The sequence below is a fragment of the Sorex araneus genome, chromosome 6 (assembly GCF_027595985.1).
Source record: "Sorex araneus isolate mSorAra2 chromosome 6, mSorAra2.pri, whole genome shotgun sequence".
Taxonomy (NCBI): domain Eukaryota; kingdom Metazoa; phylum Chordata; class Mammalia; order Eulipotyphla; family Soricidae; genus Sorex; species Sorex araneus.
Window position 1 is genome coordinate 23,635,767 of NC_073307.1, and position 23,408 is coordinate 23,659,174.

General features: G+C 42.3%; 1 protein-coding gene across 2 annotated transcripts in view; it reads left to right on the forward strand.

Annotated features, from left to right (window-relative positions):
* KLHL3 (kelch like family member 3) overlaps nt 1–23,408 on the forward strand; it is a 129,674-nt gene that overhangs the window by 30,176 nt on the left and 76,090 nt on the right. Inside the window, exon 3 of one of the 2 annotated variants that reach the window (XM_004609887.3) lies at nt 12,380–12,486. The exons of the other annotated variant lie outside the window; for it this stretch is intronic. Coding sequence (XP_004609944.1) covers nt 12,380–12,486 — 107 coding nt within the window. The remainder of the gene's footprint in view (nt 1–12,379; nt 12,487–23,408) is intronic. 2 annotated transcript variants of the gene reach the window in all.

Genomic DNA, 23,408 nt, shown 5'->3' on the forward strand with positions numbered 1-23,408 from the left:
TCAAGCCCTTGGTTCATTGGATAACCCCCACACGTATTGATAAAAACTTTCTTCTCTTAGTTCACAAATTCATATGCTGATCTCTTCTGGAAAAAATTTAAGACACACCCAAACACAATGTTTTGCCAACTATCTGGGTCCAGTTAAATTGACACACAAAGATAATTATCTTGTTGTTTTGTCCTCCTTGCCTTTTTTCCCCAAATGGACCATACTGCCTGGATTTTCATTAGCTGGGAGAATTTTAGTTCACATTTTCTTTTTCTTTTTAAATTTTTGTTTAATTCTTTTGGTAAAGGGATGTACTTTATTTTAGAATATTTGGAAAATACAAATGATTTTAAAAGCTGTTCATAGTTGAAATACACAATGCCATTATTAACACTGTGGAGAATATCTTCTTTAAAAAGAAAAACAAGGGGCCGGAGCGATAGCACAGCGGGTAGGGCGTTTGCCTTGGACGCGGCCGACCTGGGTTCGAATCCCCGGCATCCCATATGGTCCCCCAAGCACCGCCAGGAGTAATTCCTGAGTGAAAAGCCAGGAGTAACCCCTGTGCATTGCTGGGTGTGATCCAAAAAGCAAAAAAAAAAAAAAAAAGAAAAACAATTTTCTCTTAATACTACACTGAGGTGCCCAACGTGGGGCCTCAATGTTGGGCTGGAGCGATAGCACAGCGGTTGGGCGTTCACCTTTCACGTGGCCGACCCAAGTTCGATTCCTCTGCCCCTCTCGGAGAGCCCGGAAAGCTACCAAGAGTATCAAGCCTGCGCGGCAGAGCCTGGCAAGCTATGCGTGCGTATTGGATATTGGATATGCCAAAACCAGTAACAATAAGTCTCTCAGTGAGAGACATTACTGGTGCCCGCTCGAACAAATCGATGAGCAACGGGATAATAGTGACAGTGACTACACTGAGCAATTTTTCCTATTTACTAACTTTTCTGCATTATTCTAAGTGGATGATATTTTTCTTTGTTTCTTTTGCTTTTGGGCCACACTGGCAATATCAGGGCTTACTTCTGGCTCAGGGTTCACTCATGGGGGTGCTCAGAGGACCATATGGAATCCTGGGGTTTGAACTCGGGTCAACTGCATGCATGGCAAACACCTTAGCCGCTGTCCGCTGTACTGTCTCTCTGGCCCCAGTTGACCTGTTTGTTTTCCCAATGGTTTCCTGTTGCTGGCTATCTGGGTTGTCCAGTTCCTCAGATAACACACACCTGCGGTGGTTGTCAGTAGCAGTATAGCAGTGTGACAGACCAGTAGTCTGCAGCCAGGAGCCTGTTTTCAGACCTTGACCCCCGTGTATCCTAGCTGTGTAATTCTGGATAAATTTACAAGTCTCCCTAACCTTGATTTTGTCAGTCATAAAATGAGGCTAATAATAGTTCTAGGCTTGGTGGCTCATTAAGAAAATTACTTCTGAAAGTGCCAGCACTGAGATTGCTGTTGTTTAAAAGTTGAGTACATTTACTCTTTCATTCTATAGAATTAGTTCCTAGAACTATAATTGCTGATTTCAACAGTATGCAGCCTAGTGACAATATTTTCTATTCCGTATATCTTGTTAGGGCTCCTGGCATATAGTGAATGCTTTTTAAGTTGTAGCTATTAGGATGATGATGATGCAATGTGAAGAATTATGCTTGGGCATGGTTTGTTTTTGTTTTTGGCCATAACTGACTGTGCTTGGGTCTTATTTCAGGCTTTGTGCTCAGGAATCACACCTGGCAGTGCTCTGGGGACATATGTGGTGCTGGGGATTGAACCCAGGTTGATACAGGCATGGCAACCACACCACCTGCTACACAATCTTTTCAGTCCTATGCTTAGGCACAGTAATAAAAGAACATTAGAAAACTAGAATCTTGCCCTTAAGAAAGCTTGCATTGGAGGAGTGGTGTTGAAGGACTATATCAGGTTCTAAGGTATCTGAGTGAAATATTCTTAAAAGTGAATAGTGAAACGGGTGAGACTGGATGAAAGGGGGCCTGAGTTTATTGATTGGGGTAAGTGTAAAGGAGTTGGTTAGAGGTATACTTTGCCTGGGATAAGTATCTTGACATCCATGGATTAAGATAATGAAATGTTACATGATAGTCCAAGGATCTGGGGTTATTTCTTGCATTGTTTTTCATTCCCCTCCCTCAATTTAAGCTATTTTAATTCAAGCACACATGTTCTTTGCAATTTATGAATCACACAATTCACGAGTTTCCTATTCATTTTACTTCTATGGTAGGAAGGGCTGTTGGCATGGTAACCAGCCAGCTTTTCTCCTCTTGCACTTCAATGCTGTGCTCTGGCCAGACAATAGCTGCTCTCAGAAGCAGACTTCTGACTTACCAGCCAGTCAGTAGTGGAGATGAACTCCTTTCTGGAATAGCACCCTTTGATATAGCCTGCAGAGGAGAAACAATTTTTTTGTACCTCTTTTTGTTGTTGTTGTTCGCTTTTTGGGTCACACCCATCTGTGCTCTGGGCTTACTCCTGGCTCTGCCCACAGCTATCACTCCTGGAGGCACCTGGAATATCATATGGGGTGCCAGGGATCAAACCCAGGTTGGTTGCGTGCGAGGTAAGTACAGCTCTACTCGTACTGTTTCTGGCCTACTAAGTCATTTTGAGAGTTTTAACCTCTTAAAAACCATTATAAACAGTTCACTGTTCTCATTTTTTGGGTGGTTAATTTGTTTGATTTGCCACTGTCCATTAATTACCAGTAATAAGCATCTTAGTACATTGCTGTTTTCACTTTCTCTTTTTGTAATTATAGTATATAGTGTTTTGACATCTTCAGAGTTGTTTCAATATTTTCAGAGTTGTCTAACAAGCCAATCAATTTTAGGACATTTTGGTACTTTCAAATCCTGTGTGCTTTAAAAAGAAAAAGCACTCTTTTTTCTGAGGGTTCTTTTGAGTCCCCACCTGCCCAGCCTTCAGCAATCAATAATCTACTCTATGCCTTTATATTTGCCTATTTTGGAATCACACAATATATGATCTTTTATGTCTGAGCTTCTTTCATCTACCATAATATTTTCAAAGTTTATCCACACTGTAGTATGTCTCAGTTTTTCATTCCTTTCTATTGCTAAATAATATTTCATTGTGCTCAGGCATACCATACTATACCATATACCATACCATACTATATACCATACCATACCATACCATACCATACCATATACCATACTATACCATACCATTTTGGCTTTTGGCTATTATGAACAATGCTGTTATGATAACTCATGTACAGATTTTGTTTGAACATATGTTTTTATGAATTTGCTGGGTCTTATGTTACTGTTTTTTTTTTAACCATACAAGGAGCTGTCAGACTGTTGCCTAAAACAGCTGTACCATTTTGGATCAGCAGCAGTATATAAAGATGTATAAAGGTTGCATTTTTTAAAAGAAAATGAGTATTTTTATTTAATATAATATGTATAGAATATATAATTCATGGTATAGACTTAAAGATATATTCAATCTCACTATGCAACAGAGAAATGTAAATGAAAACCACAGTGAAGGCACCCCTGAGCTTTTATAAACCTTGTTAAAAATCAGTTGACTATGTAAGGGCTATGACTCAGTGGGATGGAATGACTTGAAAGTGTGCAACCGTAGGTTTGATCCCCAGCATGGAAAAAAGAAAATATCAGCTGTAAAGGTGAGGATTTTATTTTAGGTCTCTTAGTTCTATTCTGTTGTTCTATGCTATACTGTCTTTGACTTCGTAGCAAGTTTTAGATTTGGTAAATGTGAGTGTGAGTCCTCCAATTTTGTTCATTTGTGAGATTGGTTTTACACAAGAGTGGCTTGTTTATTGCAAAGTAGTTAAATATAGCAGTTCGTTTTGGTGGAAGGTGTCTCCCAAGAGTGCTCAGGGAACCTGAGAGCACTTCTGGCGATGTCCGGCTGATCTCACTGTGCAGGCCTGAAGCCAAGGACAGTGCCACTCACCCATCAGGGCCTCTAAGAGTCCTTGGGGACCACCAGGGACGTATCTGGCCGTGCCTTGGGATCAGGCAGTACCAGGAATTGAACTCAGGGCCTCTAAATGCAAAGCATGTGTTCCAGTCCTTTAAGCTTTTTCCTGGGACCCCATTTAAGCTTACTTTGAACATAATTGAATATAAATATAAACTATTTTCTCAGTCTCTCTGTAGTTAAGTTAAAATGCAGGCACCTATATTAATATTAAATTTACAGTCATGAAGAATAATTTCAACTATTCTAGGTTTTATTTGTGTTTCTACACAAATTAAAATGTGACTACGTGTATAGAAGTTTTCTAGAATTTAATAATATGAAAGTCAATAGAACAGTTATTATATATACATCTTATGAGATTTTAACCTTTCAGCCATCTGTTTGCATTTCCACACCTTCTAGCTTAATAGTCACTTTCTCATTGCACATGTAGGCATCCTAAGAAAGTTTTTTCAATTTTTAAATTAATTTAATCACTGTGAGATACACAGTTGCAAAGTTGTTCATGACTGAATTTCAGTCATACAATGCCCAAGGAAGTTTTAAATTCTATTGATTATATTTTGCTCGTATTTATTTCCCTCCTTTCTTCATTATCTCTGATTTTTTTAAATTATATAAGCATTATTTTAAGAACCTGTGATATAGAAAGGTGTCCATAATAAAGTTGTTTTATTTATTTATTTATTTATTCATTCATTCATTCATTTATTTATTTATTTATTTATTTATTTATTTATTTATTTATTTATTTTTTGGCCATACCCAGCGGTGGGCTGGAGCAATAGCACAGTGGGTAGGGTGTTTGCCTTGCACATGGCCAACCTGGGTTCAATTCCTCCGCTCTTCTAGGGGAGCCCAGCAAGCTATCCAGGGTATCCCGTCCGCATAGCAGAGCCTGGCAAGCTACCTGTGGTATATTCATATGCCAAAAACAGTAACAACAAGTCTCAAAATGGAGATGTTACTGGTGCCTACTCAAGCAAATCAATGAGCAACAGGATGACAGTGACAGTGACCCAGTGGTGCACAGGAGTTACTCATAGCTCTGCACTCAGAAATCACTCCTAGCAGGCTCAGGGAACAGATGAGATACCTGGGATTGAACGTAGGTTGGCCGGGTTATCCGACCATAGAGTTGCTTTATTCTTAAGTAATTTGGGAGGGGATTATTCACAGAGGACTGTATGGTTCCAGGGATTGAACCCAGGGCTCTCACAAGCAAAACGTGTGCTCCAGCCTGTGAGTCATCACCCTGACCCTCTGTGTGAGTATTAAATTGAGAAAAATTTAATATTTCAGAAAAATTTAGGAGGGTATTGTTATCTTACCAGTATTAAATCTTCTAATCCACGAACACAGACTTTTCCATTTATTTAGGTTTTCTAATTTCTTCCAACAGTGTTTATAATTATAGAGTTTAGGTTTAATCCTGTTCTTGTCCAGTTTTTCCCAAGTATTTTATTTTATTTTGGCTTTTGGGCCACACCTGACAGTGCTCAGGGGTTACTCCTGGATCTGTGCTCAGGAGCGACTCACGGCTATATGTGGTGTTATGCTGAGGATCAAACTAGGGCTTGATGGTTTTTCGTAACAAACAATACAAAATAAATTATTTTAGTTCTGCTTTGGGGTAGGGGTTGGGGTTCAGGATGGAAACATCTGAAATATGGGGGTGGGAAAGTGTAATAGTGGTGAGATTGATGTTTGAATATTAAATGTAATCAAATATTGTGAACTACTTTATACTTTACTTAATAAAATAAAAAAAATTTAAAAAAACAAGCCAAAAGAAATACTTCGAAGGTTTCACTAAATTTAAAAAACAAAACAACAACAAAAACTAGGGCTTGATGTATGCAAGTCAGTTGCCTCACTTCCTGTATTCTTCTCTGGCCTCCCAAGTATTTTATTTTCTGATGGCATTATGAATATTACCTTCATATTATGATTGTTCATCACAAATATATGTATAGAAGTACAATTTATTTTTGTATATTGATCTTGTATTCAGTGACCTTTTTGAACTCACTTATTCAAATAGATTTTTAGTGAATTTATTAATTGGATTTTCTCTGTCTAACTGCATGTCATCTGTAAATAGGGATAGTTTTAGTCCTTCTTTCCGTGTGTATTCTCTAGACGTCATTTTCTTGCCCTGTTGTCCTGCCTAATATTATCAGTGGTATTTGATAGTTGATCATTTCTCTTTCCTTACAAGACTCTCTTCATTTGATTACTTTTCCTTTTTTTGTGGAGAGAGTCAGGGCTATAACTGATGATACTACGGTGATATTCATGGCTCTTGCCCAGTACACAGGGAACCCATTTGTCATGCTGGAATTCAAACCAGGATTGACTGCATGCAAGCCATGTCTCTTTCATCTGTATGATCTCTTTGGACTGAGGTTTTTCTGAAGTATGGTTTTAGGCTATACCCACTGGTGCTTGGAGTCACCCTTGGTGTTGCTGATTGACTATATGTGGTGCTGGGAATAGAACTGGGGTTGGCCCCACAGAAGACAAATGTATTACTTCTCTACTGTCTCTCTAGTCCTTCTCTTGGCTTCTTGGATATGACATTCTTCTGGTTTTCTTATCTCATGACTGTTTTCTTATCTTTTATTCTGGTTCTTCTTCTCCTTAGTTATCTCCACCTCTGAACTCTAGACCCATATATTCAATTGCCTACTTGATAACTCTGGTTAGATGTCCAGTAGGCAACCTCAGAGTGAACATATCTTTAATCTTTGAGGGAGGAGACTTTCTTAGCAATGTTCAGGCCTGTCACCACCAGGGTTACACCTGACAATGCTCAGGCAACTGTTTGGTGCCAGAAAGCAAATCAAGGGTTTCATATGCAAGATATGTGCTCTGCCATTTGCCACTTGAGTCATATCCCCAGTTCTTAGTTTCTAACCTTAAGTGAAATATTCTGTGGTAAAAAAGAAAATAAATAGATTTACATTTACTGGCCGGTTGCATTTAGTGATGTTTATTATTTTGCTTATAATGCATATAAACTCTGACATTCAGGGGATGTGAACCCTGACCAGTTTGATTCCAGGGCCTGATGACTTAATAACTCTACTGTATTTCTCCACAAATCACAAACTTTGTAGACCTACCCTTTTCGTCTCAAGATGTTCTTTGACTCTTTATTTATTTAATTTTGTTTTTGGACCACACCTGTCAGTCCTCAGAACTTGCCCTTGGCTCTGCACTCCTGGTGGTGCTCGGGGGACCATATGGGATGCCTGGGATCAAACTGCAGTTTGCCATATGCAAGGCAAATGTCCTTCCCACTGTTCTATTGCTTTGGACCTTTGCCACTTTTTATATTTTTATTTAAAAATTTTTTTTTATTAGTGAATCACTGTGAGGTACAGTTACAGACTTGCAAACTTTCATGCTTGCGTTTCAGTAATACAATGGTCGAGTACCCATCCCTCCACCATCAGTGGTCCTAGCATCCCTCCTACCACCCCCACTCTGTCCCCTCCACCCCACCTCACCTCTGTGGCAAGGCATTCCCTTTTGCTCTCTCTCTCCTTTTGGGTGTTGTAGTTTGCAGTAGAGGTATTAAGAGTCCATCATGTTCGGTCTGTAGTTTACTTTCAGCCCACAACTCCCATCCCGAGCGGGCCTTCCTAGCACCCTTTACTTGGTGATCCCTTCTCTATCTGAGATGCCTTTTCCCCCAGCATGCGGAGTAATGTGGAGTAATCCTCCTGGTATTTATCTCTATTGTTCTTGAGTGTTAATCTCCCATTCTGTTACTTTTTTCCCCTCTTATTTCAGAATACCAAATTTATTTATTTATTTATTTTTAATATTTTAAATTTTGTTGAATCACCATGAGATAGTTACAAGCTTTCATGTTTGGGTTACAATCTCACAATGATCAAACATCCATCCCTTCACCAGTGCACATTCCTCACCACCAATATCCCGGGTATAACCCCCCTTTCCCACCCTCCCCCTGCCTCTATGGCAGACAATATCCATTCTGTTACTTTATATTCCACAAATGAGTGCAATCTTTCTATGTCTGTCGCTCTCTTTCTGATTCTTTTCACTTAACATGATGCTTTCCATGTTGATTCACCTATATGCAAATTTCATGACTTCATCTTTTCTAACAGCTACATAGTATTCCTTTGTGTAGATGTACCAAAGTTTCTTTAACCAGTCATCTGTTCTCAGACACTCGGTTTTTTTTCCAGATTCTGGCTATTGTAAACAGTGCTGCAATGAACATGTAAGTGCAGATGCCATTTCTACTCTATTTTTTTGCATCTCCAGGATATATTCCCGGAATTGATGTTGCTGGGTCAAATGGGAGCTAAATTTCTAATTTTTTGAGAAGCATCCATACTGTCTCTTTTTAATTTAATTTTTTCCATGCAGTGCCTAGGTTCAAACACTAAGTCTCACATGTGCAAGGCAAGTACTTTATTGCTGATGCACATATCCCTAGTTCAAGATTGTCCTTTGGAGTTGTATTGATAGCTCAGAAAAAAGGACCCAAGAGATCTCTGGTCAACAGGGTGAGAAGTGTGTTTGAGACATGCAGTGCTCAGGATCTACCTCTGTCCTGCTCTGCAGAGTGGATCACTGGAGGTCTCACTTATGTGCAGACCTGCATTTCCACCTTAGGGAAAGCTGACTGCGAGTAGTTTTTCTTGGCAGCGTTTTCTTGGTCACTTTCCCAGGTAACAGTTCCCCTGGCCTGAAGTTATACTTCCTGCTCATTAAACTGCTCTTTTTTATTTGCCTAACTGGTTTTTCCATCTTCTTTCTGCCTTCCTTGTCTCTTTCCCATTTGTTCATGAATTGTTATTCTTGGGTCTTCACACTCTTTCCCACTCTGACATCTATTGGTTCACCTACTAGCACTGACATTTACTCAGCATTTCTGATCCATCTCTGTCAATACTTTCTATATTAAAATGCTGGTTGCCAATAAGAATTACTCGCTACTATCAAATAGTCATAACCTCATTTTAAAAATAAATATTCATGTGTCGTAGTGCTTGGTATTAAACTCTGGGCCTCACACATGCAGAGCAAATAAATGCTCTGCTTTTGAGCCTCTACCCAACCCACTCTCCCTGAACCTTTACTACAAATAACAACGTGCAAGATGAGTCTCATAATGTTGGTAATACATTTTTGCAATACATTTTGTTCAAATAACAAAAATGTTTACCTATTCTCAGGTAGCATCTGCAATATCAGTTGTTCCCTGGGTAGTGAAGGACAAAGAAAGTGAGGACACCGGTAAGGTCAGTGAGGGGCAGAGCCACTTCTGTTGCCATTAGACTGTTCTGTCCTGATAAAGTTTGTGTGCCAGCTGTGTTTTCCACTGCAGAGTGAGGTCCTGTTCCCAGATTAGGCATCTTGGTGCCTCAAGGTCTCACTTCTTAGAAGCCTGTTTGTGGTCCCTTCTTCTTCTTGCTGAACCCTTCCTCCTGGCCTTTACCTCCTGAGTCTGTCTGCTCTCGTTTCCCATTTTTAGTGTCATCCTTTTTTTGTATGTGGAATTTAATTTTAATTTTTAATTTTTTAATCAATGAATCACCACGAGGGTGCAGTAACAGATTTACACATTTTCGTACTTGTGTTTCCCTCATACAATGTTCGAGCACCCATCCCTCCACCAGTGTCCATTCTCCACCTCCAGTGAACCCAGTATCCCTCCCACCCCCCCCCCCAATTCCATCCTCTCCAATCCCACCCCCCCTGTGGCAGGGCATTCCCTTTTGTTCTCTCTCTCATTTTGGGTGTTGTGGTCTGTAATAGGGGTATTGAGTGGCCACTGTGTTCAATCTATAGTCTACTTTCAGCACGCATCTCCCCTCTTAAGCAGGTCTTCCAACCATAGTTTACTTGATATTCCCTTCTCTATCTGAACTGCCTTTCCCCCCAGCATGCGAGGCCAGCTTCCAAGCCATGGAGCCAACCTTCTGGTACTTATTTCTACTATTCTTGGGTGTTAGTCTCCTACTGTGTTATTTTATATTCCACAGATGAGTGCAGTCTTTCTATGCCTGTCTCTCTCTTCCTGACTCATTTCACTTAGCATGATACTTTCCAAGTTGATTCACTTATATGCAAAATTCATGACTTCATCTTTTCTAACAGCTGCATAGTATTCCGTTGTGTAGATGTACCAAAGTTTCTTTAACCAGTCATCTGTTCTTGGGCACTTGGGTTTTTTCCAGATTCTGGCTATTGTAAACAGTGCTGCAATGAACATACAAGTGCAGATGTCATTTCTACTATACCTTTTTGCCTCTCCGGGATATATTACCAGCAGTGGTATTGCTGGGTTAAATGGGAGCTCAATTTCTAGTTTTTTGAGGAGCGTCCATATGGTTTTCCAGAAGGGCTGAACAAGTCGGCATTTCCACCAACAATGTAGAAGGGTCCCTTTCTCCCCACACCCCCTCCAACAGTGTCATCCCATTTTGATACACTGGGCTGCTGTGTCTGAACTAGAGTCAAGATTCTGACTTTTGGGACTTTGGTTCCATCTTCCCGTCACAGATCTCCAGGGGGTATTTGCAGCTCCAGCTTTCTTAGACTTTATGGCTGTATTTCCCTGAGAAGTAAATATGATCTAACATTTAAGTTCACTAAATTAATTTAATATACTTGGGGATCTCCCAGACAGTGCTCAGAAAGCCTAGGGGCTACTGCCTGCTATACTTGGTTCATTGGGCTGGGTAGCTCAATAGGAGAGTCCCAGAATGCAATCTGCATGGGCTCTGTGGTGCGGGGAATCAGCAGGGCTACCCCAGTGGTGCTCAGGGGCTATTCCAGGCCCAGTTGTACTTGGAGGACTTTAAGACTAAACCTGGTGGTGTTGGGGCAGGTTCTGCAGTGCTCGGGATCAAAGCAGAATCAAGAGAATGCAAAGCATACAGCCTTGATGCCTGTGCTGTCTCATCAGCCCCTGCACCAAAGCTTGAATAGTTGGCGATGGTTTAATGTTACACCAGAGATAGCAAAGACTTAGGCTGTCATCCATCTGTCAGCTGTGGCATACTTAGTCTGTCCACCTCAGCATGCACGTGGAACCAGTCATGATTTAGGTGTGCATCTTAGACCAGTGGAAATTGTCTTTCTCTACCTGTTTAATCTAAAGGTGGGGGGGGGGCTGGTGCTATAATCTAAGGTAGTGACCAGGACACCACAGAAATAACAGGTTTGAATTTTTGCTTTTGGACCATACCTGGTGGTACTCTGGTGCTCAGGATTGATCCCTGGTGGTTTACAGAGGCCCATATGTGGTGGTGGGGATTGAACCCTGTTTGACTGCATGCAGGCAATGGCTCTTTCCTCTTGTACTATCTCTCCTGCCTCACATTTTTGAGGTTTAATTGCCTACCCTCAATCCTCTCTCTACTTTACCTTTCCCATGTGACCCTGGAAGAGATACCTAACTTTCCCGGGTATCAGTTTCCTTATTGTAGTATGGGTCATTGTACTAGTCCTACCTCATAGAATTGTACAGAGAATTAGATGAAATAGTATGTGTAAAAGAGTGCTTATAATGGTTCCTGGCCAATATAAAACAATAAAGTTTAAACATTACGTTAGTAATAGGCATAATCAAATCTTACAAAAGTAGTGAAGGAAGAATTCTTGGTTGACATGCTTTTGTGGCATCTTTTTTTCCAAGGTGATCAAATATTCATTCAGGTCATGTGTATGAATCGATCCCATTTCCAAATCTATTCATTTACTCAAAGACAACATAAGGGCTTATTATGTGTTGAGCATGTGGCCATACAGTGGGGATAATAATAAACCTCTATCAGAACCCACAGTGATGTGGGGTGAGAAGTCCAAGGGTCGTTAGAGGATTGTCAGGATTGGAGTTGGCAGAGGGTCTCTGGGAGAACAGTGTGTGAAGGAAGAGTCTTTGTGGTGACGGTGCTCAATCAGGGTGGGAGGAGACTCCCCAAGACCCCAAATGTGGCTGGTCTCTGAGCAGGACTTCATAGGTAGTGGATCTACTGGGGGAAAGTGTTGATACGTCTCTCTGCTGACACACTCAAGCTCAGGCTTTTCTCACTGCTACTAGTAGCTGGTGCAGAGGCATTAGAGAGGCGAAGACAGCAGGAGTAGCCTGGAATTTTCAGTGACAGAGTAAAGTAAGGACACAGCCTCTTCTCTCAACAGGGATGACACTTTCAAAGCCTTGGAAAAGTTTGAGTAGTCCATTCTGTTGGCTACCTCAAGATCCAACAATTCTCTCTGACAGCAATTTAGGGTAACTGGGTGGCATCTGGGCAGGGGCACTCGGAGGCTGTGGGGTTGGGTTTGATGCTGTGACCCATCCTGTCCCCTCACTGGTCTCTTACAGTAAGCAGCTGTTGTGTGATGTGATGATTGTGGCAGAAGATGTGGAGATCGAAGCCCACCGTGTGGTCCTGGCCGCCTGCAGCCCTTACTTCTGTGCGATGTTCACAGGTATGGTGTGGAGAGAACAAATCCACAGTTCTGGGGTTGTAGCCTTGCTGGGGAACCCCAGGGTGGGGGTGGGGGGAGCCAACTGTGGAACCCATCCCAAGGAGCTGCTAAGTGCTGGATACTGTGCTTGGGACCAAGGATGATTTCATGGGGCTCCGTCTCCGCTGGAGCCCTTTAGGCGAGCAGGGGGAAGCAGCATGACACAGTCCATGTGTTGTCTGACCCCACATCCACCCTAGGCATGGGAGGGAGAAGGTGTTAAAAGTGGGTTGCTGGGCTCATCCCCAGGCTTCAGACCTCCAATTTGGCAGATGGGGAACCGGGAGGCTGCAAACAGGGAAGGACTTGCCTACAGCTACGTGGGGATTGTGTGGGATGTGGCTTCCTGGCATGTAGCCCAGGGCTGTACAACTGGCTCACACTTGTCCTTTGTTAGCCTCCTCCTGCCAGGGGCGTGGGCCTCCTCCAGCCTCTGCGGGACTGTGGGAGACTGCAGAGAGGAAGGCAGGAATGTTCACCACCTGCCATAGTCTACAGTCGTGCTGTCTTTCCAGGGAGTTGCTGTGTTCTGGGAATGACACATGATCTTGTCCAGCTATCCACGTGTTCCCTCTGAGCCTGAGTTCTCTGATCTCTCTGGGCTGCTCTGACTGTGTGTACTTCCTCACAGCACCTTACAAGCCTGGGGAGCCCCTGGATTGGGTGAACCCCCTAAACTGGATGGGAGATCATTCCTGCTTACATGCTAAGTGTTCAGTGCTTGCTCTCAGTGAGAGGACTGTCACTGCATTCCCATATTTTTCCTGGCGTCTCTTCCACCAATGGTCTCTCAGCCTGAAATTAGTGCCCAGACTCTCCTCCTCAAGGAGAACCTCCTCCCCTGGGACCACCTTACCACTGAGTCTCTTCCTTTCCATAACTTGGCTTTTAAAATAGCTTTTATCACTTTCTGAAAATCATGTTTACTTCCTCCTGCCTCCCAGACTAGCATATACACTCCATGAGCCAATTGAATTTGTTTGTTAAATGTCCTGGGTACCTGGCATATCAGGGGACTTGGATTTGTGTGGTGGCCATGGGGGGTGGGCCACATCCAGCATGCTCAGAGGTTCTTCCTGGCTCTGTACTCAGGCAGGACCTCTTGTGGTGTCTGAATTGAATCAGGGCCTGCAACGTACAAGATAAGCTCCTTCTCTCCAGTACTGCCTCTCCAGCTCATACTCAGATATTTTGTATTTATCACTGTATCACTGTATCACTGTCATCCCATTGCTCATCGATTATAGTTTATATTTATATTTATTTATTTTTAAAATAGTGTTAATATTTGCAGTGATAGTGTTCAAAGTTCTACATCATCATCACCAGTGTGCCAAAGACCCTTCACTGCTGTACTTTTGTTACTTCTGGTCCCTCCCCCTCCATCTATCCACCTCCTACCTTCACAACCTCAGTTCTCGTCACAGTCCAGGGGCTTATTTTCATTTGCTATTTTCCACTCCCTTGCTGTATTTCTATATACCACGTACAAGTAAGATCATCCAGTATTTGCCCTCCTTCTGACTTCTTTCACTTAACATAATACCCTCTAGTTCCATCCAACTGGTAGTAAGAGGTAGGATTTTATCTTTTCTTATAGCCGGGTCCATTGTGTATGTATACCACATTTTTTTTTCACTGTCACTGTCACTGTCATCCCATTGTTCATCAGTTTGTTCAAGCAGGCACCAGTAACGTCTCCATTGTGAGACTTGTTACGGTTTTTGGCATATTGAATACACCATGGGTAACTTGCCAGGCTCTGCCATGTGGGCGTGATACTCTCGATAGCTTGCCGGGCTCTCCAAGAGGGACGGAAGAATCGAACCCGGGTTGGCTGTGTGCAAGGCAAACGCCCTACCCGCTGTGCTATCACTCCAGCCCCTCCAGGTGCTTATTAACTGAAAGGCTGAACTTTTTTCTTTTTCTTTTTGGCTGTGCTGGGGCTGGAACTCAGGACCTCATACACTCAAAGCAAGCACTTCACCATTGAGCAATAGTTACATCTGGGGTCCAAATGACAGTCTTTTTTTTGTTTCTCTGTTTGATGCATACCTGGTGATTCAAGGGCTGTTCCAGAGGAGATGCTCTCAGGAATCATATGGTTCCAGGAATCAAATCCAAGGTCTCAACATGCAAAGCATGTGGATTGTTAATTGAGCTACTGGCCTCTCTAGCCCAAATGCCCCGCCTCCCAACCCCTTTTGAAAAATAAATCTGCATAGCTGGTGAGTGAACTCAGGTCTCATGAATGCAACGTATGCTCTATTACCAGTGAGTTACATCCTGGGTCCCAGAGCCAAACTTTAAAAGCAAGTACAACACACTTGAGGTTGAGTTTGATGAGAATGGAGAGGCAAGTAAAGACCACACAACATCTGCAGGCTTGTCTTGTAGCCACATAAAACAGACCAGTGCCGGGGACTAGTCCGGCTGTCAAAGACATGGCCAGTCCTTCTTTTGGGCCATCTTCCCAGTCCTCCAATCTTAATCACATACAGACACTGAATCATGCTACAAAGCTAACATCAGGGTTCTGGTGACACAACTGGGACAAAAATAGCAAGACATGAGCAGGTGCACAAAGGGCAAGCTCTGCATTCCAAAGTGCAAAGATAGATTCCAAAGATAGATAGATAGATAGATAGATAGATAGATAGATAGATAGATAGATAGATAGATTGAGAGATAGAGAGATAGAGAGATAGATATATATATACACTCTCCCCTCCCCATTATTCCCTAATGACTAAGCTATTATAAAACTTGGGCATATTACCTGCATCTTTCAGCAAAATCCATACTGGTATACAATTTTTTTAAAATTTTATTTTTCATGAAGTTGTTCAAAATAATTGATTACATTCAATAATTCAACACCAACCCCACCACCATTACACCTTCCACCACCATTATTTCGAATTTTCCACAACCACTCAAGCCTGCACCACAGGCAGATACTAGATAATTTACTTTGCATTGCTTGTTATGAATAGCATGAGAAGTTGTACCGGCTGCTTTTCTGGCCACCTGCTCCTGGAATTCTAAAATGTTAAATAATTGGGGCTAGAGACATCTCTGCAGCGAACTGATCGATTCTGAGATTCATTTGTGAGTCTCTGGATCATGTCTGTTAATGGGTTTAAATGGCGCCCCAAGGCATTTCATGGGTGTGACAGCCAGAACCTAGAAGGGGTGGGAAGATGGGAAGGAGTGACACGTCCCTGATCCCTTGAGGCCTGGAGTTTTCAGTCACTGGTCCTGTGCACCTGGGTTTTCTTTGGGCTCTGGAGGTTGCGGCCACCAGGATTCATATGGGGGAATTGAAGGCATGACTCCTGCTCCCGTCTGAGGCACCCCGGTGAAAGGTCTGGTGCAAGGTCTAGAATACCACAATTTCTTTTTCCATTCATCTCCTCTTAGACATTTGGGTTGTTCTTGATCTCAGCTATTGTAAATAGTGCTGAAGTGTGAACATAGGTATGAATACATCATTTCCTTCCTTCCTTCCTTCCTTCCTTCCTTCCTTCCTTCCTTCCTTCCTTCCTTCCTTCCTTCCTTCCTTCCTTCCTTCCTTCCTTCCTTCCTTCCTTCCTTCCTTTCCTGCTTTCCTTTCTCTCCTTCTTCTTTGCTTGCTTGCTTGCTTGCTTTTTTTCTTTCTTGCTTTCTTGCTTTTTGGGTCACACCCGACATTGCACAGGGGTTACCCCTAGCTCATGCACTCAGAAATTACTCCTGCCAGTACTCGGGGAACCATATGGGTTGCTGGGAATTAAACTCGGGTCAGCTGCGTGCAAGGCAAATGCACTACCCACTGTGCTATCGCTCCAGCCCCATCATTTTCAATGAGTGCTTTCATGTTCTGGGAATAGACACGAAGAAGTGGAATCCCTGGGTTATGTGGGCGTACTATTTTTATTTTTATTTTTTGGTGGTGTGGCTTTTCAGGTGGTGCTCAGGGATTCCTGGTGCCCATTGTTGGGGTTCCTCATCCAATTGGCCTGATGGCCAAATGCTGGAGCCCAAGGATGAGGAGCTGCTGGCTTCCTGTGGTACCAGTGATCACCAGGACCACCCTGAGAATGCTCCAGGACCACTAGGGCCATGCCTGGCCATGCTCAGGGCCTCCCAGGGCTATACTGCATGGTGCTTGGGGACCTGTGTAGTGCCAGAGACCAAACCAGGGCTGGGCACATGTGTGCTGTAAGCCCTGTACTTCCTCTATTTTCAACTTCTGGAGTTTTCACACTGCTTTCCATACTGAACTAGTTTACATTCCCACCAGCTGTGGCTGAGAATTACTTTCTGCCACATCTCTACCAGCACTACGTGCTTTCAGTGCTTTAATGTGTGCCATTCTCACTGGTATGAACTGATATATTATTGTTGTTGTTTTTCATATCTCATTGTTTTGATTTGCATTTCTCTGATAATATGAGATGATGAGCACTTTTTCGTATGCCTGTTGGCCATCTGTATGTCTTCTTGAGGAAGTGTCTGTTCAGCTACACTCCCCATTTTTGGGGGGTTGTTGGTTTTTATTGTTGTTGAGTTTGGTGAGTGCTTTATTTATCTTGGATATTAACCCTTTGCTAGTGTATGGTGTGTGAATATTTTTTTCCATTCAGTAGGGCGTCTTTTCATTTTAGTCTGAATTTCCTTTTCTATGCAGAAAATTTTTAGTTTGATGTCATCCCATTTGATTTTCTGTGTTTTTGTTTTCTTTGCCAATGTAGCACATTCATTGAAGATAACCTCTGAAGATAGTTCTGCCTATTTCTTGACATATTTTATGAATTCTGGTCTAATATTCAATCCATTTTAAATAAATTTTTATGTTGAGTGTGAAACAAGAAGTTTCTTTTTTCTCATGTAGCTAACCAGTTTTCCCAATACCTTTGTTAAAAAGACTTCCTTCCTCCAATGTTCCTAGCTTCTTTGTCTTAAATTTACTGTTCACATTTAGATCTGAGGGGTTATTTCTGGGGTTACAGTTCTTTTACTCCTGACTCTGTGCAAAGGGATTACTTGCAGTTCATTTACTCCTGACTCTGCAAAGGGATTACTTGTGGTGGTGCTCAGGGCATACTCAGTGCCAGAGATTAAACTCAGGTCCACTGCATGAAGGCAAGTGCCTTACCCACTGTGCTAACCCTCCAGCCACTGAGCTCTCAGTTCAGTTTTACACTGTTGTTCTGAGAATATGCATTTATCTTAAAGCAACACTGTTGTGTTTATTATTGCTTTCTGATACAGGGTAAGATCAGCAATGCAAAACTTTGTATCTTTTTTTTTCAGAATTGCTTTAACAATTCAGGGAAATTTTATAGTTTCATTCAAATTTTAGTAGTATTTGTTCTATGCCTTTGAAGAATGCCATTGGAATTTTGATAGGAATTGCATTGACTCAGTATAATGCTTTGTCTATGTTGGTCATTTTAACAATGTTAATTCTTCCAAATCATGAATGTAGCACTGTAGCACTGTCCTCCCATTGTTCATTGATTTGCTCAAGTGGGCACCAGAAACGTCTCCATTGTGAGACTTGTTGTAACTGTTTTTGGCATATCAAATATGCTATAGTTAGCTTGCCAGACTCTGCCGTGAGGGTGGGATACTCTCGGTAGCTTGCCGGGCTCTCTGAGAGGGACAGAGGAATTGAACCCGGGTCGGCCGCATGACAGGCAAACACCCTACCCGCTGTGCTATTGCTTCATCCATAGAACCTCCAAACAAGCTCTCTCAAGCCATGGGATATAAGATATTTTTTTTTCCATTACTTGCGTCCTCTTCTATTTATTTCAGTAGTGACTTAAAGTTTTCAATGAACATTAAGTCTCTCACTATTTCATGATTCCTGGGTACTTGATGTTTCTGGAACAATTATTTTGAAAGGTATGAAAACTTATTTAAAAAGGATGAGGTAATTGCAGACCAACTTGAAAAGCTAGGCTGTGGCTTCAAAATACCTTGTTGTCCTCCAAAAGTTGGACTTTTTTTAGACACCTTTAACTCTTTTCAAACCTTTAACTTCAGATCAGAGTTTAGTGGAAATAAATGGTCTTCAGTTTACCCTGGAATCACTCTTGCCCTCCAGACGGTTCTGTCTGAAACAAATAAGTAGTAATACTCACTTGAGGCAATATAAGTTCTCCCTGGACACAATTTTAAGTGACTCTCCCCAATTCCCACGCTGCCTTCTTTCTCTTCAAGTTCATTGTTTTCATATAGGAATGCAAAAGATTTTGGTGTGTAGATTTTGTAGCCTGCTGTTTTGGTTTATTGTTTCTGAAAGTTCTTTTTGGAGTCTTTTGGTGGCTATGCATATTGTCATGTCATTCTGCAAATAGTGGTTGTTTGATGACTTCTTTTTCCAACTGAATCCCTTTAATTTCTCTTTCTGGCCTAATCGATACGGCTAGGACTTCCTCAGATATTTTATCTTTTTTTCTTTTTTTTTTTTTGCTTTTCGGGTCACACCCAGCAATACACAAGGGTTACTCCTGGCTCATACACTCAGGAATTACTCCTATTGGTGCTTGGGGGACCATATGGGATGCTGGGAATTGAACCCAGGTCAGCCGCGTGCAAGGCAAATGCCCCACCCACTGTACTATCGCTCCAGCCCTTCCTCAGATATTTTAAATTAATTAATTTCTGATACCTTTAAAGCAAATGAATAAGGTATCCCAGAAAACTTGTGAGCTTCGGACACTTGGAAACCATGTCTTGTTATTGTTGAGTATCTAGTGCCCAGCCTTGGGGCTTGTTCTTTGGTCACAATGAATAAGCAAAGGTTGAAAGGATGAGTGTGGCTTTGCTAGAAATGGGTAAATGTAGGCACATTTTGCATAACAGACTCTTACCCTTTTCTTAATAGAGTGCAGAGCCTGCACCTGGCAAGATTGGAACTCGTGTTTTGGGAGTTCCTCACATGTTCCTCCTTTGGCTCGTCATGGAAAAGAGCTGGTCTTGGAACTGTGCCGTGGCTAAGAGGACTCATTCACTCTAATCTCACTTTGAACCTTGGGCCAGGAATTTCACAATGAATCCTGGAAAACTAACTAGTTTTACTACCAGGAAATTTTGAGTCATGTTCTCTTTGAAGCCATCTCAAACAGTACTGGTAAAATCCCTGCCCCCACTCAACCCCCTTTGCCCATCTCTCTGTTGTAAAATAATTTATATTGTCTGCAATAGATCTTTAATTTCAATACATAGCTCTTCCTGTCAGTCTTTATGAGTGTTGTTTGGAAATTTCAGAGTTGAGAGAAGAAATCTTTGGAATTGCAGCGAATTGCAGCATTGACACTACTTGCAAGTAAGTTTGCCTCTGTGGTAGCGGAAGTGTATATACAAAACCTATGTGTGTTAACAATGGAGGGGAAAGATAGTTATGGGGAGATCTTGGATTCTAGGACTTGAAGGAAGGAGGGGACTAAGAGAAGGACTAACAGCTTAGTTAATGACCACCGCCAATCAGACCCATTAGATCTGATTAACATTCAATTTTACATTGTGTCTGGGGAGCTACTTCTAGAAATGCTTGGCCAACCGATGGTTCAGTGCTTGGGCTCAGGGATGCTTGGACCCTGCAGTGTAGAGGTGACCAGGACAGTTTGCTGTGGTTTGAGGGTCTTGTGTCACTAGTGCTGAGGATTGAACTTGGGTCAGTACAAAATTGTGCTTAGTGTCATAAAATCAGAAAGAGGGCCAGCACATTCTGAGTTTGGGATACTAGCCCAAACATCCTGGGCCGGGGATGTATATATATATATACATCTCTCTCTCTGTGTATATATATATACACAGAGAGAGAGAGAGAGAGAAAGAGAGAAGAGAGCTCAAGGGCTGAGTATATGTTCTACATGAGGAAGATCCACTTGGTCCCATGCAAAATTGGGTGCAGCCCCTGAGCACAGAGCCAGTAGTAATCTCTGCACACTGCTGGGTGTAGCACAAAAGAAGTGTCTTGGACACAGTGCCCTTGTGTGCAGCAGATGGGCCCTTACATATGACCCAGGTGCTTTGAAAACAACTCCATTGTATAGTGTTAAAGGAACTGACATCTGAAGAATAAAGTGCGTCAAGGATCTTATACTTTATACTGGTTGTTATACTATGCAATGACATTAGTTTTGTTTTTTGAAGAAGAGCAACTATCCATTTTTAAAATTAGATCTAGACTTAATATTTAGCTAGAGTCTTCAAATTTCTGGGGAATACTAATAGGGAAAAGAGGTCATGAATGTACTTTTTTGTTTGTTTGAAAATGAGATGCTTTATAAGAATTCCATAGGGAAAAATGGGGTATCAAATAATTTTTGATCTAGGTCTTGCAGTGATAAAGTTGGTCCCCAAATGATGTAATTTCACTATATCCTGTATTTGTAATAATACATATGACAAAAAGCAGTAATATCCTTTCCTGGGAAGGCTAGTTGAAAAATCTTTCTCAGGTTTTACCAGTCCTCTTTGCAAAATTGAAAGTCTACATCCTCGTCTCTGTAATGTGCCATCTCCCGGTTGAGTGACTGGATGAATGGGACTCCATCTGCACCTGGCATGCGGCTTACACAGGATCAGCACTGGGAAGGCCTTCTTGCTTTTGATCAGACAACTCTGTTTAAACTCAATTCCCCTTGGAGGGGCAAAACTTCAGGTGTGGACGTGTCTTCAATGAGTGTTTGTGGTTGGTAATCGGTTCAGGGGCGTCCTGTTCTATTGCTCTTCCCTCTAGGTCTGATTCTGGGGTTGTAGTACAGCCGTCTGACATGATCATGGTCTGTGGGGCTGTGGCGTCAACACTGAGACAGAAACTCCCATCTCTGGCCAACCTATTACAGAACAAGGTGATGTCTAAGAGGCAAGGGGATTGGAATTTCGGTGGACATCAGCCATCACCAAGTAGAACAAAGAGGTCCCACTCTCTTACTCATCTCCCAAGCATTCCCAATACATGCACTTCCTTGGATCTTCATTTCTCCTGTTCTCTCTGTATTTGTCTCCATTTCTGTAAATGATTTTTTAAGGTGAATCAAGTGAGATACACAGTTACAAAATTTTTCATGATTAAGTTTCAGTCATACAATATTCCAGCACCCTCCCCTTCACCAATATATATTTCCATATTTCCTGCAGCCAGTGTCCCTAGTTTCCCTCTGGCCCCCTCCCAGCCTGCCCGTATGGCAGACACTTTTGTTTTTGTAGGGTGAGGTAGGGGGAAGGATACACCCAGTGAAGCTCAGGGGTTACTCCTGTCTCTGCAGACAGGAATCATTCCTGGTGGTGCTTGGGGATTGAAGGCAAGTGCTTTACCTGCTATACTATTTCTTCAGCACTTTTCTTCTCCCTTCCCTCCCTGCCCCCCTCCTTGTTCCCTTTTAGGCACTGTGGCTTGCAGTACTGTTACTGAAGGGGTATCATGCAGATCACTATACCTCCTTTCCGCCACCAGCCCTTGTCCAGAGTGATCATTGCCCAGAGTGGTTGGCGGCTTCGTTCTGATTCTTTGGAGAGACCTGCCAGTCACCCACCTTTCCCTTCTTGTTCTTAGACTTTTTAAACAGAGTGACAGGGTGGGGTTTATGCTAGGTATACTAGAAGTGGGGTTAGTAGTTTTCTAGACTTCCAGAGTCTCCTGTGATAGTAATTTTTTTAACCCCTCAGGTCAGAGCTCAGTCATGCACTGGGTGTGTTTGCCAGGAGCCTGGATATCTGACTTGGATATTTGAACCTTATAGAAATGTAGGATTGCCTGTTCTGGGATCTTTATAATTCTCGGATACTTCTGGGTGCAAGGACCTCAGGCAGAGTCTGAGAATTGAAACAAATTTAAGACCTAGTTCCTTAGTGTAGATCACTGTAATATACCCTTTCCCCCCCTCAGCCCCCCAATTTACCATATCGGCTTTGGACTGGATAACGGGCCCCCTAGAGTTCATTTGTTCCCCCAACTTATTCTGCATATTCATCAGTGTGCACAGAGCTACAGGGTAGAAAAATCCTGGCTTAAGAACCTTATGTTGAGATCCCCTTTCTAGCAAACGTGTGTTTACTTTCATCAGTACATCACTGATTTACTATCTCCACTAAATTGAGCATTAATGAGAGTAGGCTCATGGCTTCTTCATTGCCCTGTGGTAGAGAACAGTACTTGATAACTTTTTGATGAATGAATGAGTGAATGAACGAAGGAATATCTATTCCTGAGTGGATTGTGTTCTGTTCAGAGGAGCAGGATATGCATATTAACAAATGACATATGACTTGCAACTAACAGACATTCTCCGAATGGTCAGGGCCTGAGGTATCTGGACTAGGTTACTTGGCAAAAACTGGTGGAGAAAGGTCTTGAGTTGATGTTGAATATATGAAGATGACAAGGACTCATGTTTCACTTTCTGGAAAAATGGTGTCAAAGTAGGAGGGGTGGATGAAGGACTGAGAATGACTAGGTTTGAGCTGGAGAGATAGTCCAGGGGATTATCCTTCCACTGAACAAGCTCAGAAGCCTGGGTTTGACTCTGGCTCCATGTGATCTCCCAAGCACGGTAGAGAGCAGCTCCTGAGTCCTGAGTTGGAAGTAGCCCAAACACTGCCAGGTGTGGCCTCACAACAAAATAAAACACAACAACAACAACAACAGCAACAACAGAGAATGATAAAATCCTTGATGGTTTTCCCCCTTATGGAATTACTGAGTTCCTACAATTATGGACTGTTTTTACCTCTCCAGCAGATTTCTCTTTGTGTTGGGGGCTCACGGACTCCTCCTGGATCTGTGCTCAGGGAGTCTTGATAGTGGAAGTGATTGAACTGGGGTCAACTGCATGCAAGGCAAGAGTTTAAACCCCGTGCCGTGTATCTCTTCAGCACCCTTT